The sequence below is a fragment of the Hemibagrus wyckioides genome, linkage group LG04, assembly GCF_019097595.1.
Source record: "Hemibagrus wyckioides isolate EC202008001 linkage group LG04, SWU_Hwy_1.0, whole genome shotgun sequence".
Lineage (NCBI taxonomy): Eukaryota > Metazoa > Chordata > Actinopteri > Siluriformes > Bagridae > Hemibagrus > Hemibagrus wyckioides.
Window position 1 is genome coordinate 6,238,373 of NC_080713.1, and position 13,229 is coordinate 6,251,601.

General features: G+C 38.6%; 1 protein-coding gene across 1 annotated transcript; it reads left to right on the forward strand.

Annotated features, from left to right (window-relative positions):
* The first annotated feature begins 341 nt into the window (after positions 1 to 341).
* Positions 342 to 12,730, forward strand: loxl1 (lysyl oxidase-like 1). The gene is made up of 7 exons (XM_058387931.1): positions 342 to 1,860; positions 4,790 to 4,898; positions 5,434 to 5,571; positions 8,428 to 8,584; positions 9,805 to 9,900; positions 11,340 to 11,455; positions 12,137 to 12,730. The coding sequence occupies exons 1-7, from the start codon at positions 744 to 746 to the stop codon at positions 12,141 to 12,143; spliced, it is 1,740 nt and encodes a 579-aa protein (XP_058243914.1). The 5' UTR covers positions 342 to 743; the 3' UTR covers positions 12,144 to 12,730.
* The last annotated feature ends 499 nt before the right edge of the window (positions 12,731 to 13,229 follow it).

A 13,229-nucleotide genomic window follows, 5' to 3' on the forward strand; every position in this document is an offset into this window, starting at 1 on the left:
TTTAAGAAAAAAGGTTGGCTATTATTAGAGCTTACCCTTCTGTATTTCCCTTTTCCTCATGTACATGATTATAATTGTGTGTGAACAAAAAAGTATGATCATGTATTGCTGAACCCATGACTTGAACCAGACATCCCTTCCTGTCCCCTTGATCAAAAGAATCTGTGCTCTGCTCAGAACAAGTCGTGCTGGCAATCTAAATTTCTCCACAGATGGTGATGTTGACTCTGGAAACCTGTACAGAGATCTGGCTTTGCTGTAGTTATAAGAGAACAGCTCTAGCACTAGGGCCATGTGGGAGGGAACTTTAGAGGGAAAGAGAGAGAGTACAGAAGAGGGGGAAATTTTGGGAGAGGTTGCAAGCAATCAGAGAGGCAAATAGAGAGCTGGGGTTAGGAAGCAGTAGGCAGTTCTCTCTAGTAAAGCTTAGAGAGCAATGCTCAGTCCACTAACAATTCCACACTTAAACCATCAGGAAGAGGAAGGATTGTTATGCAGTTGCCTCTCCTGGGATGTTAGAAGTGCACTCCACTTCTCACAGGTATGTCTGCAACAAGGACTTTTCAAAGGACTAAAGTTTAGCACTGCTTTTTAACTGTAAGGGCTACATATGGACACTGCAATCTCCATCTCTTTGGTTGTGTTGTGCACTTTGGAGCAAGGATCAAGGATTATTTTTCAGTGAGCTGGACTTATTCATTTTGGGTGAAAAGATTCTTGCTTTCCATGTAAATCTTGTGAAGATGCAGCCTGTTCTCATGTCTTGGTGGGTGTGGATGTTGCTGGGCATTGTTGGGGTACAGTCACAGGCTCAGCCACAGGCTCCTAGTCAGGGGCAAGATCCTTCTACAAATCCCTGGAGGCAAGTGATCCAGTGGGAGAACAATGGACGGGTGTTTAGCCTACTCAACAGTGGAGCTGAGTACATCCCTGCTCGGGGACAGGAGCGCGACAGAAATCACAGAGTAGTTTTAGCTGACAGCCCTAACAGAAGGTCCAGACCAAATGGAGGAAATGTGCGCAGACAAGCACCTTCCAGAGGTAACTCAGAAACCATCAGGGGCCAGGCCAGACACCCCTTTGGATTTGGACAATTGCCAGACAACTGGCGCCAAGGTTCTGCTGGTACTGGAACAGGTGAATCAAGTCGGTTTCAGTCATCCTCAAGCACGCGTTACAGACCTTCTTCTGGGTCTTCTTCCTCCTCCTCATCCTCTTCATCTTCTTCCTTCAGTGTGCCATCTTACTCACAGTATACTTTCCAACAGCAGACTCCCTATTATGCCCCATATGAACCTTTTGAACCACCATTCCAAGGAACTGGGTATTCAGCAGACCCTAGTGGAGGTTTCACAGGAGTAAGATATGGTGGTGCTGCTGCTGCTGCTGGTGGTGGAGGTGGCGCTAGCTATTCTATTGGAAGTTATGGTGGTGGTGTATTTACAGGAGCAGGACTAGCACCTGTGGCTCCAGGAGCAGGATTAGCACCTGTTGCTCCAAGGACAGAAGTTAGGGATGACACTTACCGCTACTATCAACAATATGGGCCACCATTTCCTGCTGCTCCTGCACAACCTGCACAACCTCCATTCTCAGATGGTTTGGACCGCCGGTACACACACAGCTTGTACAATGATGAAACAGCAGGTCTTCCTGATACAAGTAATGGTGCAGAATCAATTTCAACTGGTGTAGGCCAACCTGCCCTGCAAAGCCCCCAGTACGAGCAGTTTCCACCATTTGGAAGGCCACAACCTATGCCTCCGTTCATTCAGCAACCTGCACGTAACCCTCTCAACTCCAACTTTGCAGAGAATCCTGCCACCAATGTAGGAAGTGTCTTCCGACCTCAGCAAAGAGGTATGTTGACATCCACACACTGCACTATTTGTTCCAGAGCTTATAATTTTCAAAATCCATTTCAGTAACTTTCAGTTTTATGTGTAAATAAAACTAGCCAAAAATAATACCTGTAGTCTGCTTTTTTATCAGTCCCCTAATTCCCAATTGATATATTTAGTCTGAACCTCAGGAAAAAAATCTATTCTGTGTAGCTGTTACTTGTTTACTATGTGAGCTAGACCATGGTTTAGGACACCAGAGAGGAATTGTATTGTAATGCAGTAGCACAGCTGGTGGTAATGTGAAATGGATGCTCATGTGGAGTATACTTCAAAATCTCTCTCTCTCTCTCTTTGATGGAAAAGGAAGTGAGGAAAAGAAAAGTGCGATCTAAAAAATGTAGCTCTCTTGCCATCTCAGTGTGTTTCCTGGCAAGCATAGCTCCATTGGGTCTGACAAACTTAAAGCCCCAGGGACTCAAACTGCACTGTTTGATTCTGAAGATATTTGCTTGTGCAGCTGGGAAGGGACATTATATTCAACTAGATTTCCATGTTTTTATCTTTGAACACTGACATTCTTTGACATGATGCATTTGTCATTCCTTTTTGTTGTTTTTTTAACAATTTACAAACAAAAGGAACTACAAGATTATCTCATCTCCACAAGTGGCCACTTTACTGGAACCAGGTGTTGTGAATCTGCGTGTATGTGTAGCATATGGCCAGGCATTCTGCATTAAATGTTCTCATTGTTTACTCTTTGGTGGGTTGGGAGTGACTTCATCAAGCCAAAGGGTGGCTGAGGGCTGGGGTGGGTTGGTTGATGGCAGTGGGGAAAGTTGGGTAGTGGGGGGTTATGTACAGGGTGAATGATCCCAGTATGTCCAACAAAGGGTGGGGTGAATTACATACAAACTAAAGCATTTGGGTGTGGGGATGAAAAAAAGAGCAATATGTTATTCAAACCTAGGTATGGTAGGACGTTCTCCCAACACTTCATGTTGCCACAAGAAACAGAAAAGATTTTTTCTGGTCCCAAAAGTGTGTGTGAGTGCTAAATGAGGAAGGGGGGTAAACTCAGGGAGGCCATATGAGACCCATTCATAGCTGAGGCCAAAAGGCTTATTTTGTAATCTGTAACTCTTTTGCATGCAAGTGATCTCAGTTTCTAAAGCAACAGTCATAGGGCTGATGGAAAAGTGTGGACATCATGTTTATTAGAAGTTACAAAAGATCTACATATGTTTGACCATTACTGTAAATGTGGGATATTCTTTTGCCAACTGGATACATGAATATAGAACAACCTGTGAGGATTTCCTGCAGTGAGCCTTCATATGTCAACCCCATGCCAGATTCCACACCTACCACCCTCAACCATCCACCTTACTTGTTTTAACAGCATGCAGCATGGGGCTTTGAAGAAAAAACTTTGTAATTGTTAATGTTAATGCCTTGTTCATCTTAAGTGTTTATGGTACATATCTTATATATATAAAAAAACATTTTTTGTCATTATATGTTAAGCTTCTAATTGAAAATTCTGAACGCAGTATGCCAGAGTTTACAGCAAAGATGACAGTCTACATGTAGTAGAGATAAAAACAACACCATATACTGTAAGCACACTGTTTGAATTGGGGGCAGTAAAAAGAAACTTCAGCATCTCCTTTTCACACTGTTGGTACACTGTTTACTAGACCTGACCCAGGAAGCCTCAAAGTCTGGTTCAGAGAGAGATGACAAATCGGATGTGTACTCAGATCTGAGACTGCCAGAACACACAGTTGAAGCACTCATTGTAGAATTGTGCAGCAATCAAGTCTTAAAAGCTCTGAAGCTATAAAAGTTTAGTGCTTAGGTGTTCTCTGTGTAGCATTTTTCCTGGTTTAAAGCGGCCCTTGTCTTGCCTAGTTCTTTAGCAATAAGAGAAGCTAAAAGGCTGGTTCCTTGGCGCTTTATGATATATATCTCTCTGAAAGTGTTAAAGTTATTAGCTCTGACAGCCACCATGTTTTTTTCTTACATTGCTCTATTTATTTTTATAACAGAGTTGGGTTTGGGCCCAGTTTGGAACCAGCAGTGGAGTGAGATCATTGTTGTTCTACTGTCCGTGCTTGCTTTATCTCCCTATCGGGCATTGACTTTCTATATATATATATATATATATATATATATATATATATATATATATATATATATATATATATAATTGGGCTGTGTTTCTTAAAATTAGACTTTGGGCTGTTCTTGATGGGAATGGGCAATTCATAGTATATGTCAGTATAAGAGAGGTTGGTTTAAGGTATTATCAAAAGATTTGTTTTTATTGTGTTGATTAAATAATGAAATTTACAACTAAAGGAAAAGGGTTTTCTGAAAGTAAACCAAAAGTAAGCTTTTAAACAGTTCTTCCAGAAGAACAAAGCAAAAAGTGATTCATGAAACCTCACTAGAATAACGAGTATAAGGCTGCTATGCAGTGTATATTCTGTTGTAATTATTTAGTGTGGTTCATTAAGACAGGTCAGAACCTAGCAATAGCTATAAGATGTGGCTCAGTTTGAAGAGATCTGGGTGATTTGGTTTACAGTTCACTCAGACTATAGCCAAAGGACAGAGCTGTAGCATTGCCTGAAATGCCATGTGTTCTGGAGATCTGGACCAATGAACAAAATCAATATGAACATATGCAAGAGAGTGTTTTACATAATTAGCGAGTATCTGTGTTCTCTGTGCTTAGATGATCACTGAATGAGTATTTCTAGCCCTGTATAGTCTTTTTTTTTTCTTTTTGATTCATTTAATTAATTGCATTGTGAAACTATAACTATGTAAAACAGCACAGTAAAAAGAAATGGAAAAGAAAATAAGTAGGTCAAGAGGTTACAGTATTTCATTCATGTACTGATCACAGATTGAATGAAGTTCTCTTTTGTGATTAGGTTTGCCTGACCTTGTGCCTGACCCTAACTACATCCAAGCCTCTACATACATCCAACGATCCCACATGTACTCCCTTCGCTGTGCCGCTGAAGAAAAATGCCTCTCAAGGTAAATATGTGTTCCTTGTCCATGTACAAGTTTTAAAGATCTAACTAACATTGGATTTATTATACTTCTCTGTAAAATGGAAGGAAGGGGGAGGTGTGGTGGCTTAGCGGTTAGGACATTTGTCTTGCACCTCCAGGGATAGGGGTTCGCCTCTTGCCTTTACCCAGTGTACACAAAGTTTGTATGTTCTCCCTGTGATTCCGGGGACTTCCTACAGGTACTCCAGTTACCTCTCCTAGTCCAAAGATATGCATTATGTGCTGACTGGAATCTCTAAATTGTGGCCTGCACCTCATCTTCCCCATGCTGTGCCTCAAGTCACCTGGGATGGGTTCCAGACTTCCTACAACTCTGTCTAGGATAAGCTGTGCAGAAGATGGATGGATGGATGGGTATCCTTGTTTTATAAGGGAAACTGAATAATACGCAAGTCAAGTGTGACAGTCCTAATTAACTGTGCCTGTAATATATCACTGCTTACAGTATATTGCTTTTTTGTACTTAATGGTCTGGGAAATGTTTGTCTTCTCCACAGTACAGCCTACAGCTCTGACATCACAGACTATGATGTCAGGGTCTTGCTACGCTTCCCTCAGCGGGTTAAGAACCAGGGAACGGCTGATTTCATGCCCAACCGACCGCGGCATACCTGGGAGTGGCACAGCTGTCACCAGTGAGTCCAACCCAATTATCCTATTTCCTATGAGTCTCTGTAGTGACAGATTTAGATTCTTATATTGACCTACATGAGTTGACAAATGGAAATCAAGACATCAGTGATACCAATAATTGATTTTTTAAATAAATGAAATGTGCATGTAATGGATATTTTTGCCAGTCTGATAATTCTGCACCACCTGGACTGAAATACCACTCCTAATGTCATTGTTTTCTCATTTGTCGCAGCATTTAATAGGATTTTCCTTTTGGATGGGGGATTAGACTGCAGGCTTGTTTAGCTGTTGGCCATTATCCTGAGTCTAAATTCCACAGGCAGCTCTGTATCTAACCTTAACTGAGCTTAATCAAAAATAAATTAAATTCTGTCTGCGTCTGCCAATATTATCTGCATGGACTTGAGTTTTACCCCTGAGGGCCCTAGAACAGCAGCATATGCAGTTTATACAAAAAAGAAGTTCCCTGATAACTATAGTAGTTTCATTAATACTAGGTATAACTTATCTCTGTAAAAATGTACACACTGGACACATGATTAATATGTTAGAATTTGCCTCACACTCATTAGGGGGCAAGCAATAACAACCAAAATATGGGTTTAAAGGAAACAGATGATGAGCAAATTCCACTTCCACAACCAAAGTGTTCTGTCCATATTTGACCTTCAGTTCTTTATTACTTTCCACTGTTATCCTTCCCTCACCACTGGACAAGCAGAACTTAGGTCAAAGGTCACTGCTGTTTGTGCAGGTGCAGTATCCAGTGTTTCCAAATCCCTCAATGGCTGTCACACGCATATGGAGGACTTTGTGAAACATTTCAACCCTGTCTGTTTGTTTAAGGGTGTATTCTTTATGGCGTGACGTCAGTAAGGTCATGCATTGATGGATAAGTTTTTGCAAGCACCGTGCTAAAGTCTCAGAAGATGCTCTATAGAGAGCGCATACAGAGGTGCTTTATAGAGAACTTATGCCAAATTATAAACCTGCAGTCAAGTGGAAGTGTGTGACAGTTGATTTGAGCCATGTGACCCATATGAGCTTTTCATTGTTACTATTTTTTAATAGTAAATTTGGTCCCAGAATAGAAGATCCCAAATAGAAAGTGTTAGTTTACGTCCCAAATAGTACATCCAAAGGAGCACACAACCGTATGTGTATTCTGGTTAGAAGGTATATGTGACATAAATCCTTTAGAGAGGCTTTAAACGCTGTTGGATTTGGAGGTGTAAGGAAACTTTATCACTGTAATAATAAATCAATGCTCTAAGCCATGAACAATGTTTTGTGCAAATTAAGGGGAGAAATCTGTATGTTTCTGTGCATGCTAAAGGTTCTTGACAGAAGCAGAAATGTAAGCTTTCAAAACAATCACTGAATCTTTAAAAGTCTTAGTGAACTTAGTGAACTTTAAGACTGCAGGGGATTAGTTAAAATAAAGTAATAAAAATTGGCTTAGAAATAATACAAAATAAATAAATAAAAGACTAATAATAATAATAATAATAATAATAATAATAATAATAATAATAATTAAGTTTAAATATTAAAAACTTTCAAAGTACAATTTCTTTGTAGCAGCATGTAATGGAATAAATAAATAAATAAATAAATAAATAAATAACTCTTAATTTTTCTCAAAATCTTTATTTAGCATCTAAAAATAATGGTACAATTTCTTTAAATTAAGACTGATTTTCTACAGATATCCACCCCTTATACTCCTTTTGACTATTTATTAAGCAGTAAGAACTCCACATGAATCCAAAATTGTGTACAGAGTGCAAATGTGTTTTTAAGGCTTTGTTAATAAGCTTAATTAATTGTTTTAATAAAGTCTCTGCAAATAAACTCCTTTTCACAGGCAAGCCTGTATTTTACCAGCAATAGGAACATAAAACTATAAAGCCTTATTTATTATTTAGGATATAATTTCTAGTCTTTAAAGATAATTAATGGTGTTTACTAAAAAAGGATTCAGGTTTTGGAAAGTAGAATATGTAAGCAGCTACTACTAATTACTAGGAGCTTGGAATTGATATTGAATGTATAACACCGTGGGAAATAGTTGCAGTTAGACTCATTTTTTATATGTTTGAATTCTATACACAGTGCTAAATATATTTGTTCATTCCTGGATATGTCCACCTGTACTGTGTCTGTCACCAAGTTATGTTGTTTTTTTTTTTGGCATATCATGGATAACATTCTATCCTGGTGGAAACTCTGAGCCTTGCTCCCTCTCAGTGCCTTTCTGGTGGAAAGTAGCTCTCAGAAAGCCCTTGGCTATTTTTGTTCTTATGCTGTAACACGAAACGTGAGACTTAATTCCTTTCTGATTCAGTATGCTCCAGCATTTATTACATCACCTGCCAGACTCCTACTAAAACACACCTTAGCTAAACACTTAACTCATACACCGGGAAAGTCTCTAATTTTGCAAAAAGGTGCAGTGTTCAAATACTGACACTTGACAGTGATATTTCATACTGATTTAAAGCCAAACGCTTTGTCAGGCTGATTGAAATTCTCATGAGTTCCAGTTGCTACATCACTGCCAAACGCGGTTTGGAAAGCATGCAACAAAAGGTGTGAGGCGAGTCTGAATTGAGCTTCTTAACACTAGTCACTGCTTGTTGAACAGCTCTTGCAGTAGTCTGTGACTGATTGAATTGCCCCCGTGGCACTCGAACCCAACATTAGCGACGAACACGGCGCTCTCAAAGTGCTGCGAGCTGACAGTCAAAATGAACAAGTGCAAATGAAAGAGAATTGCTCGCGTTGTTGCTTTTATTAGATTATGTTGACTGAATGAATGAATCACTCTCTTTCACACACTCTTCCCATTGCAGACATTACCACAGCATGGACGAATTCAGTCACTATGACCTACTGGAGGTGAGCACAGGAAGGAAAGTAGCAGAAGGACACAAGGCCAGTTTCTGTTTGGAGGACACCACGTGTGATTTCGGCCATCTTAAACGCTACGCCTGCACATCCCATACGCAGGTATGCCCCGTCATTTCCCATAGACATATTTAGTACAGAGTCAGGGTCAGTGTAGAGAAACCTTTTCCAAAATAAAGGCAACATCCTGAATATATGGCACAGTAAAAAAAATAAAGTCTCTCCCTTGTTTCAGCAGATTTGTACTGCTGTAATTGTAAAGACTGTCCTTCGTGCTGAACATCCTTTCAACACACTTAGTATTGTTTCTCTTTATAGCTACAACATAACTATGAATGCATTATTCTGTGTTCTAAATGAATCTAAATAAATATGCTGCGTTCTATTTACCTCAGAAGTGGGAAGAACAAACTTTTCAGCTCTTCACTGTACTTGGGCATCTCCATGTTAGTCTTTTGTTAGGTGATGGTTGACGTATATTTACATCTTTAAGTCCTCAAAAGAGAACTGTATATTCAGTGTTATAGATTATAATATGACAGCCAAATATTCGGTATTACTCATATAAAAGTAAAGTAGTGTTAGTTTGGCTACTGTTGATGCTGTGAGCAGCCATGTGGATTTGATGTTACTTGCTGAACTCAGGGTTCAGAAGACCATGCTGTGTTTCTGAGTCAGAATTCTGAATTGAGGGAGGACATTTTTTAAGTTATAAGTTACAGGCAAATGCAGCAATTGATATGAAAAGGAGATGCACTATTTTTGTCTTTCTATGAAAGCACAAAATGAAGGTAGAGAAAGGTGGATGGATTGTTATAGGGTTCATATAAGGTAAGGTAAGGTAAGGTAAGGTAAGGTAAGGTAAGGTAAGGTAAGGTAAGGTAAGGTAAGGTAAGGTAAGGTAAGGTAAGGTAAGGTAAGGTAAGGTAAGGAAAGGAAAGGAAAGGAAAGGAAAGGAAAGGAAAGGAAAGGAAAAAGAAAAGATCCTTCCTGTTTAGGCCACACCCACTTTAGGGATAAATCTAAAAACATATATCGATATTGATTATTTGGAACACTAAACAGATACATATACAGATAGTGAGATTGTATTATAGACAAATAGAAGAAGTTTGTTCCTCAAGGTTCTTTGCTCCTGTCACCTCCTTGCTTACTTATTAATAAGATAAACCTACATGTGGATATTTGAAAGCTGCTTTGAGGAAAAAGGTATTTTTAAAGGGCTATACAAATGACTCTGAATTGAATTGAAACATTCAACTGCTGGTGTATTTGCTGGAAAACTCATTCTGTTTTAATCTTGTTTTCAAATGCTCCTCCAGGGTCTCAGTCCAGGTTGCTATGACACATATAATGCAGATATTGACTGCCAGTGGATTGATATCACAGATATCAAGCCAGGAAACTACATACTGAAGGTAATAACATTCATATGAGCTTAATGCAATCCAGACCTCTTTCACTTTGTGTTTCACATGCCAGTTTGTTCCATTTCTTGGACCATTTCAACACTACTAATTCAAAGCATGCTAATGACGGTAACATATGGAATCCAGAAGCAACTAAATGCTAGCAGAAAGTCTCTTATTTGGGTTATTGTAGTGTTTCCATAAAAAGGGATTGGATCAATGTTACAAAGTTTGGTTCTACAGGCTAGAAACCAGAAACCACAAAGCAAAAAGACAACTTGGGATCCTCTGTAAAATCGAGAAATCTAGCAAACCAGAGCTAAGTAAATGTTCTGAGGATAAAGAGAATAAAAGAGGGCAAGTTTAAAGTGCAGTTTAACATAAAGCCTCACAAATCAAACAAAGAAAGTTGTGTTCACACATTGTTTACTAGGTAAAAACAAACCGAACACAGATGCTAACAATCAAGGGAATGGTGAGGGAGGAGCTTTAGCGGGGGCTATGGAAAACAGGAAGTGAGAAATAGGATGCAAACAAAGCAGCCCTGTGACAATCACAAACAGATCCAAGCCCAAACGAATGCTAGCGTATACTGAAAATGGTACAGTTTCATTCAGAAATTAGAAAAGGGACTGGATACGAGTTGCCAGTTGTCCAGTTTTTACTCGGACAGTTCAGTTTTCAGGTTGTGTGTCCATTTAGCTAATTTTGACTGTCATTTATCTTTTACACTGATTCTCATTTACATTTTATACTGTTCTTCCAATGTGGGGGAAAGGAAATCAATAAATTGTTGTCAGCTTGTTTGTGTGTTACTCCCCACCTCACCATCACAGCTGCTACAAGAAAAAAATCTCTAAAAATAATTGAAAAAGAAAGAAAGAAAACAGACATAGAGGCACAAAATTGCATTTGATTTCACTTTAAACTGTAGAAATACAGCTCGAATAAACATTAGTAGTAGGTTTAATGGAGGTTTTTTGGAGGTTAATATTGGTGTTCGATATTGTCTTGGGTTGTGACCCTAAATTGGATTGAACTGAAACTTAGAATAAAACTTATTTCTCTCTTTGTAAAAAGATTACAGTATTCTGTATGTACAGCTGAAAGAACATGCAAGAACTTGGATATTAAGCTGAAGGGGCCCTTCATTTTATATCAAATCCAGCTGTTAGAGAGAGGGAGAGAAAGTCCTCCAACAATGTGAATGATGCTGCTGCAATGTGTTTGGTATGCATCTATTTTCTGATTATACTGTCAGTGCTAATCGAAGGCAGGCAAATACAGACCTGTCTTGTGTCTCTGGAGAAACAATGGGAATGCTATTGACAGAGGCTTTACTTATCTCCTGATTCCTGATTTGTAATCTCAGATAATCTATCAGAACTAAACTAATACTGTGAAGTAATAATATGATGATGTATTTTTCCTCCTTTTCGGAACTCCAGGTTCAGGTTAACCCAAAATACTTTGTGCTTGAGTCGGACTTCACCAATAACATTGTCAGGTGTAACATCCACTACACAGGACGTCTTGTCCGAACAACGAACTGCAAGATCTCCCAGTAAGTTAATGTACTTTATTGTGCTGAATTTTGCTAGCCGAATATGTTTAATTCTCTTTTGCTTTATTTAAGCATCATGTTTTGATTCATACATAGCAGTGGCTGTACCATTGACTTAAACCATCTATTCCAATTTTAGTAGGTTGTCCATTTTCAATTCACCCCTATGAAATATTTTGAATATTCCACAAGTTAAAGTCATGTTCAAAGATAAGTTATGTAATTTTCTGAAGATGTCTGGAAGAAAAGGATTCTCTTATTGCTTAATTTTTGATGATATTGTGCATAAGTGCAATCCTATCAGCCAAATTATTGATTAATAGTAAATTATTCATTAATAACATTTCATGTACTTTATTAGAAGTTCCTTAATGGTCTTATTTCATTATCAATCCTGTTACTTTTTACCATGTTTTAAGACCAAACAAGCTACCCAATCATGAAAACATATTTAGCAATAGATAACAAAAGCAGTTTTATTAAAGCCATACAGTTAGCCAAACCTCAACCACATGCCACATAGATGTGTATGGTCAAAAGGTTGCGAAGGCAGATAGCTAGCTAGAAGTTTTTCCTAAGAAGTCTGTTTTCTTAGAATCAACTGAAAGGGAAAGTTGTCACAATTATGTAGGAGCTGGAAATCACACTTCTTTGGATTTATTTCAATTTTTTCTTTTGTAGGTCCTGATCGCCAGATTCATCGAGTCAGGCGATGATATCCTGGGAGTGAAGCTGTTCTGTTGAAATGTGAATGAAATAATAATTGTTATTTTTGCCCATATTGTTGTTTTTGTGTTGTTCTGGTCCCATAAGTTAATTGGAAGCTGGGGTTCAGTGTGTACTACTTATATACTCAAGACACATACTGACACCCTGATTACACCACACAGTGGAGTACCAAAAAGGGGCTATTTTACTTTTTTACCATATTAAAAACATACTCTTTTTAACCTAGTAATCTTACACCAGAACACACCAGCATCCTTAAAGCCAGGCAGACATTGTACGCTTTGAGTTATTCAGAATCGGGCCAAATTCCAGTCTTGTTAGAGTCTGAATCTATGCAAGAACATAGGATGTGCATTCCTAGCTACAAAAACAATAAATCATTTGTCTGCAAAGAACATTTCAACAGCTCGAAACAATGTCAGTCTGGCTTTAGATGTAAGAATAGTTTTTAGTCCAACAGAAACACTGGTTTATTTGCACCATTCGTTTCTAAGAATGGTTATATTTAGCTAAACCATTTGATTAGATTAAAAACATTAGATCAAATAGATACAGGTGCTGAAACGCAAACAACTGAGCCCCGAAAGGGTCCTAGTAAACTATAAATCACTACTTCAGATCAGGAAAAGTCCCTGAAACCCTCATCTTCAGTGTCAGGAGAAGAGGATATATAGACCCGTACAACTGGAAGCAATCATGCTGTTGAAAAGTCCTTTTTTTTCCCCCCTCTCCACTGAAATGAAGGTGAAATAATGAAATGTGGTTGAACGGGACGTCAGAGAATTTTGCGTGCATGAATCATGTACTATCATAGCCAGTTTGTTCAGGAAATTCACTTTAGCTCGACTGAGGGAGCCTTGAACAGATTCTCATGCTGAAAATGCCTGAGGGGATTAGACAGTTTTTGAATGAATGCCTTATATCCGAGTGCTGGTTGAAAGGTTTATATTCCCCCTGTTAACTGTTTCCTTTTTTAAAATTGGCTTTCTTGTTATTGTGATGGTTTACAGATAATGTCTAATTTAGCAATCGAGTGGTCACCTCT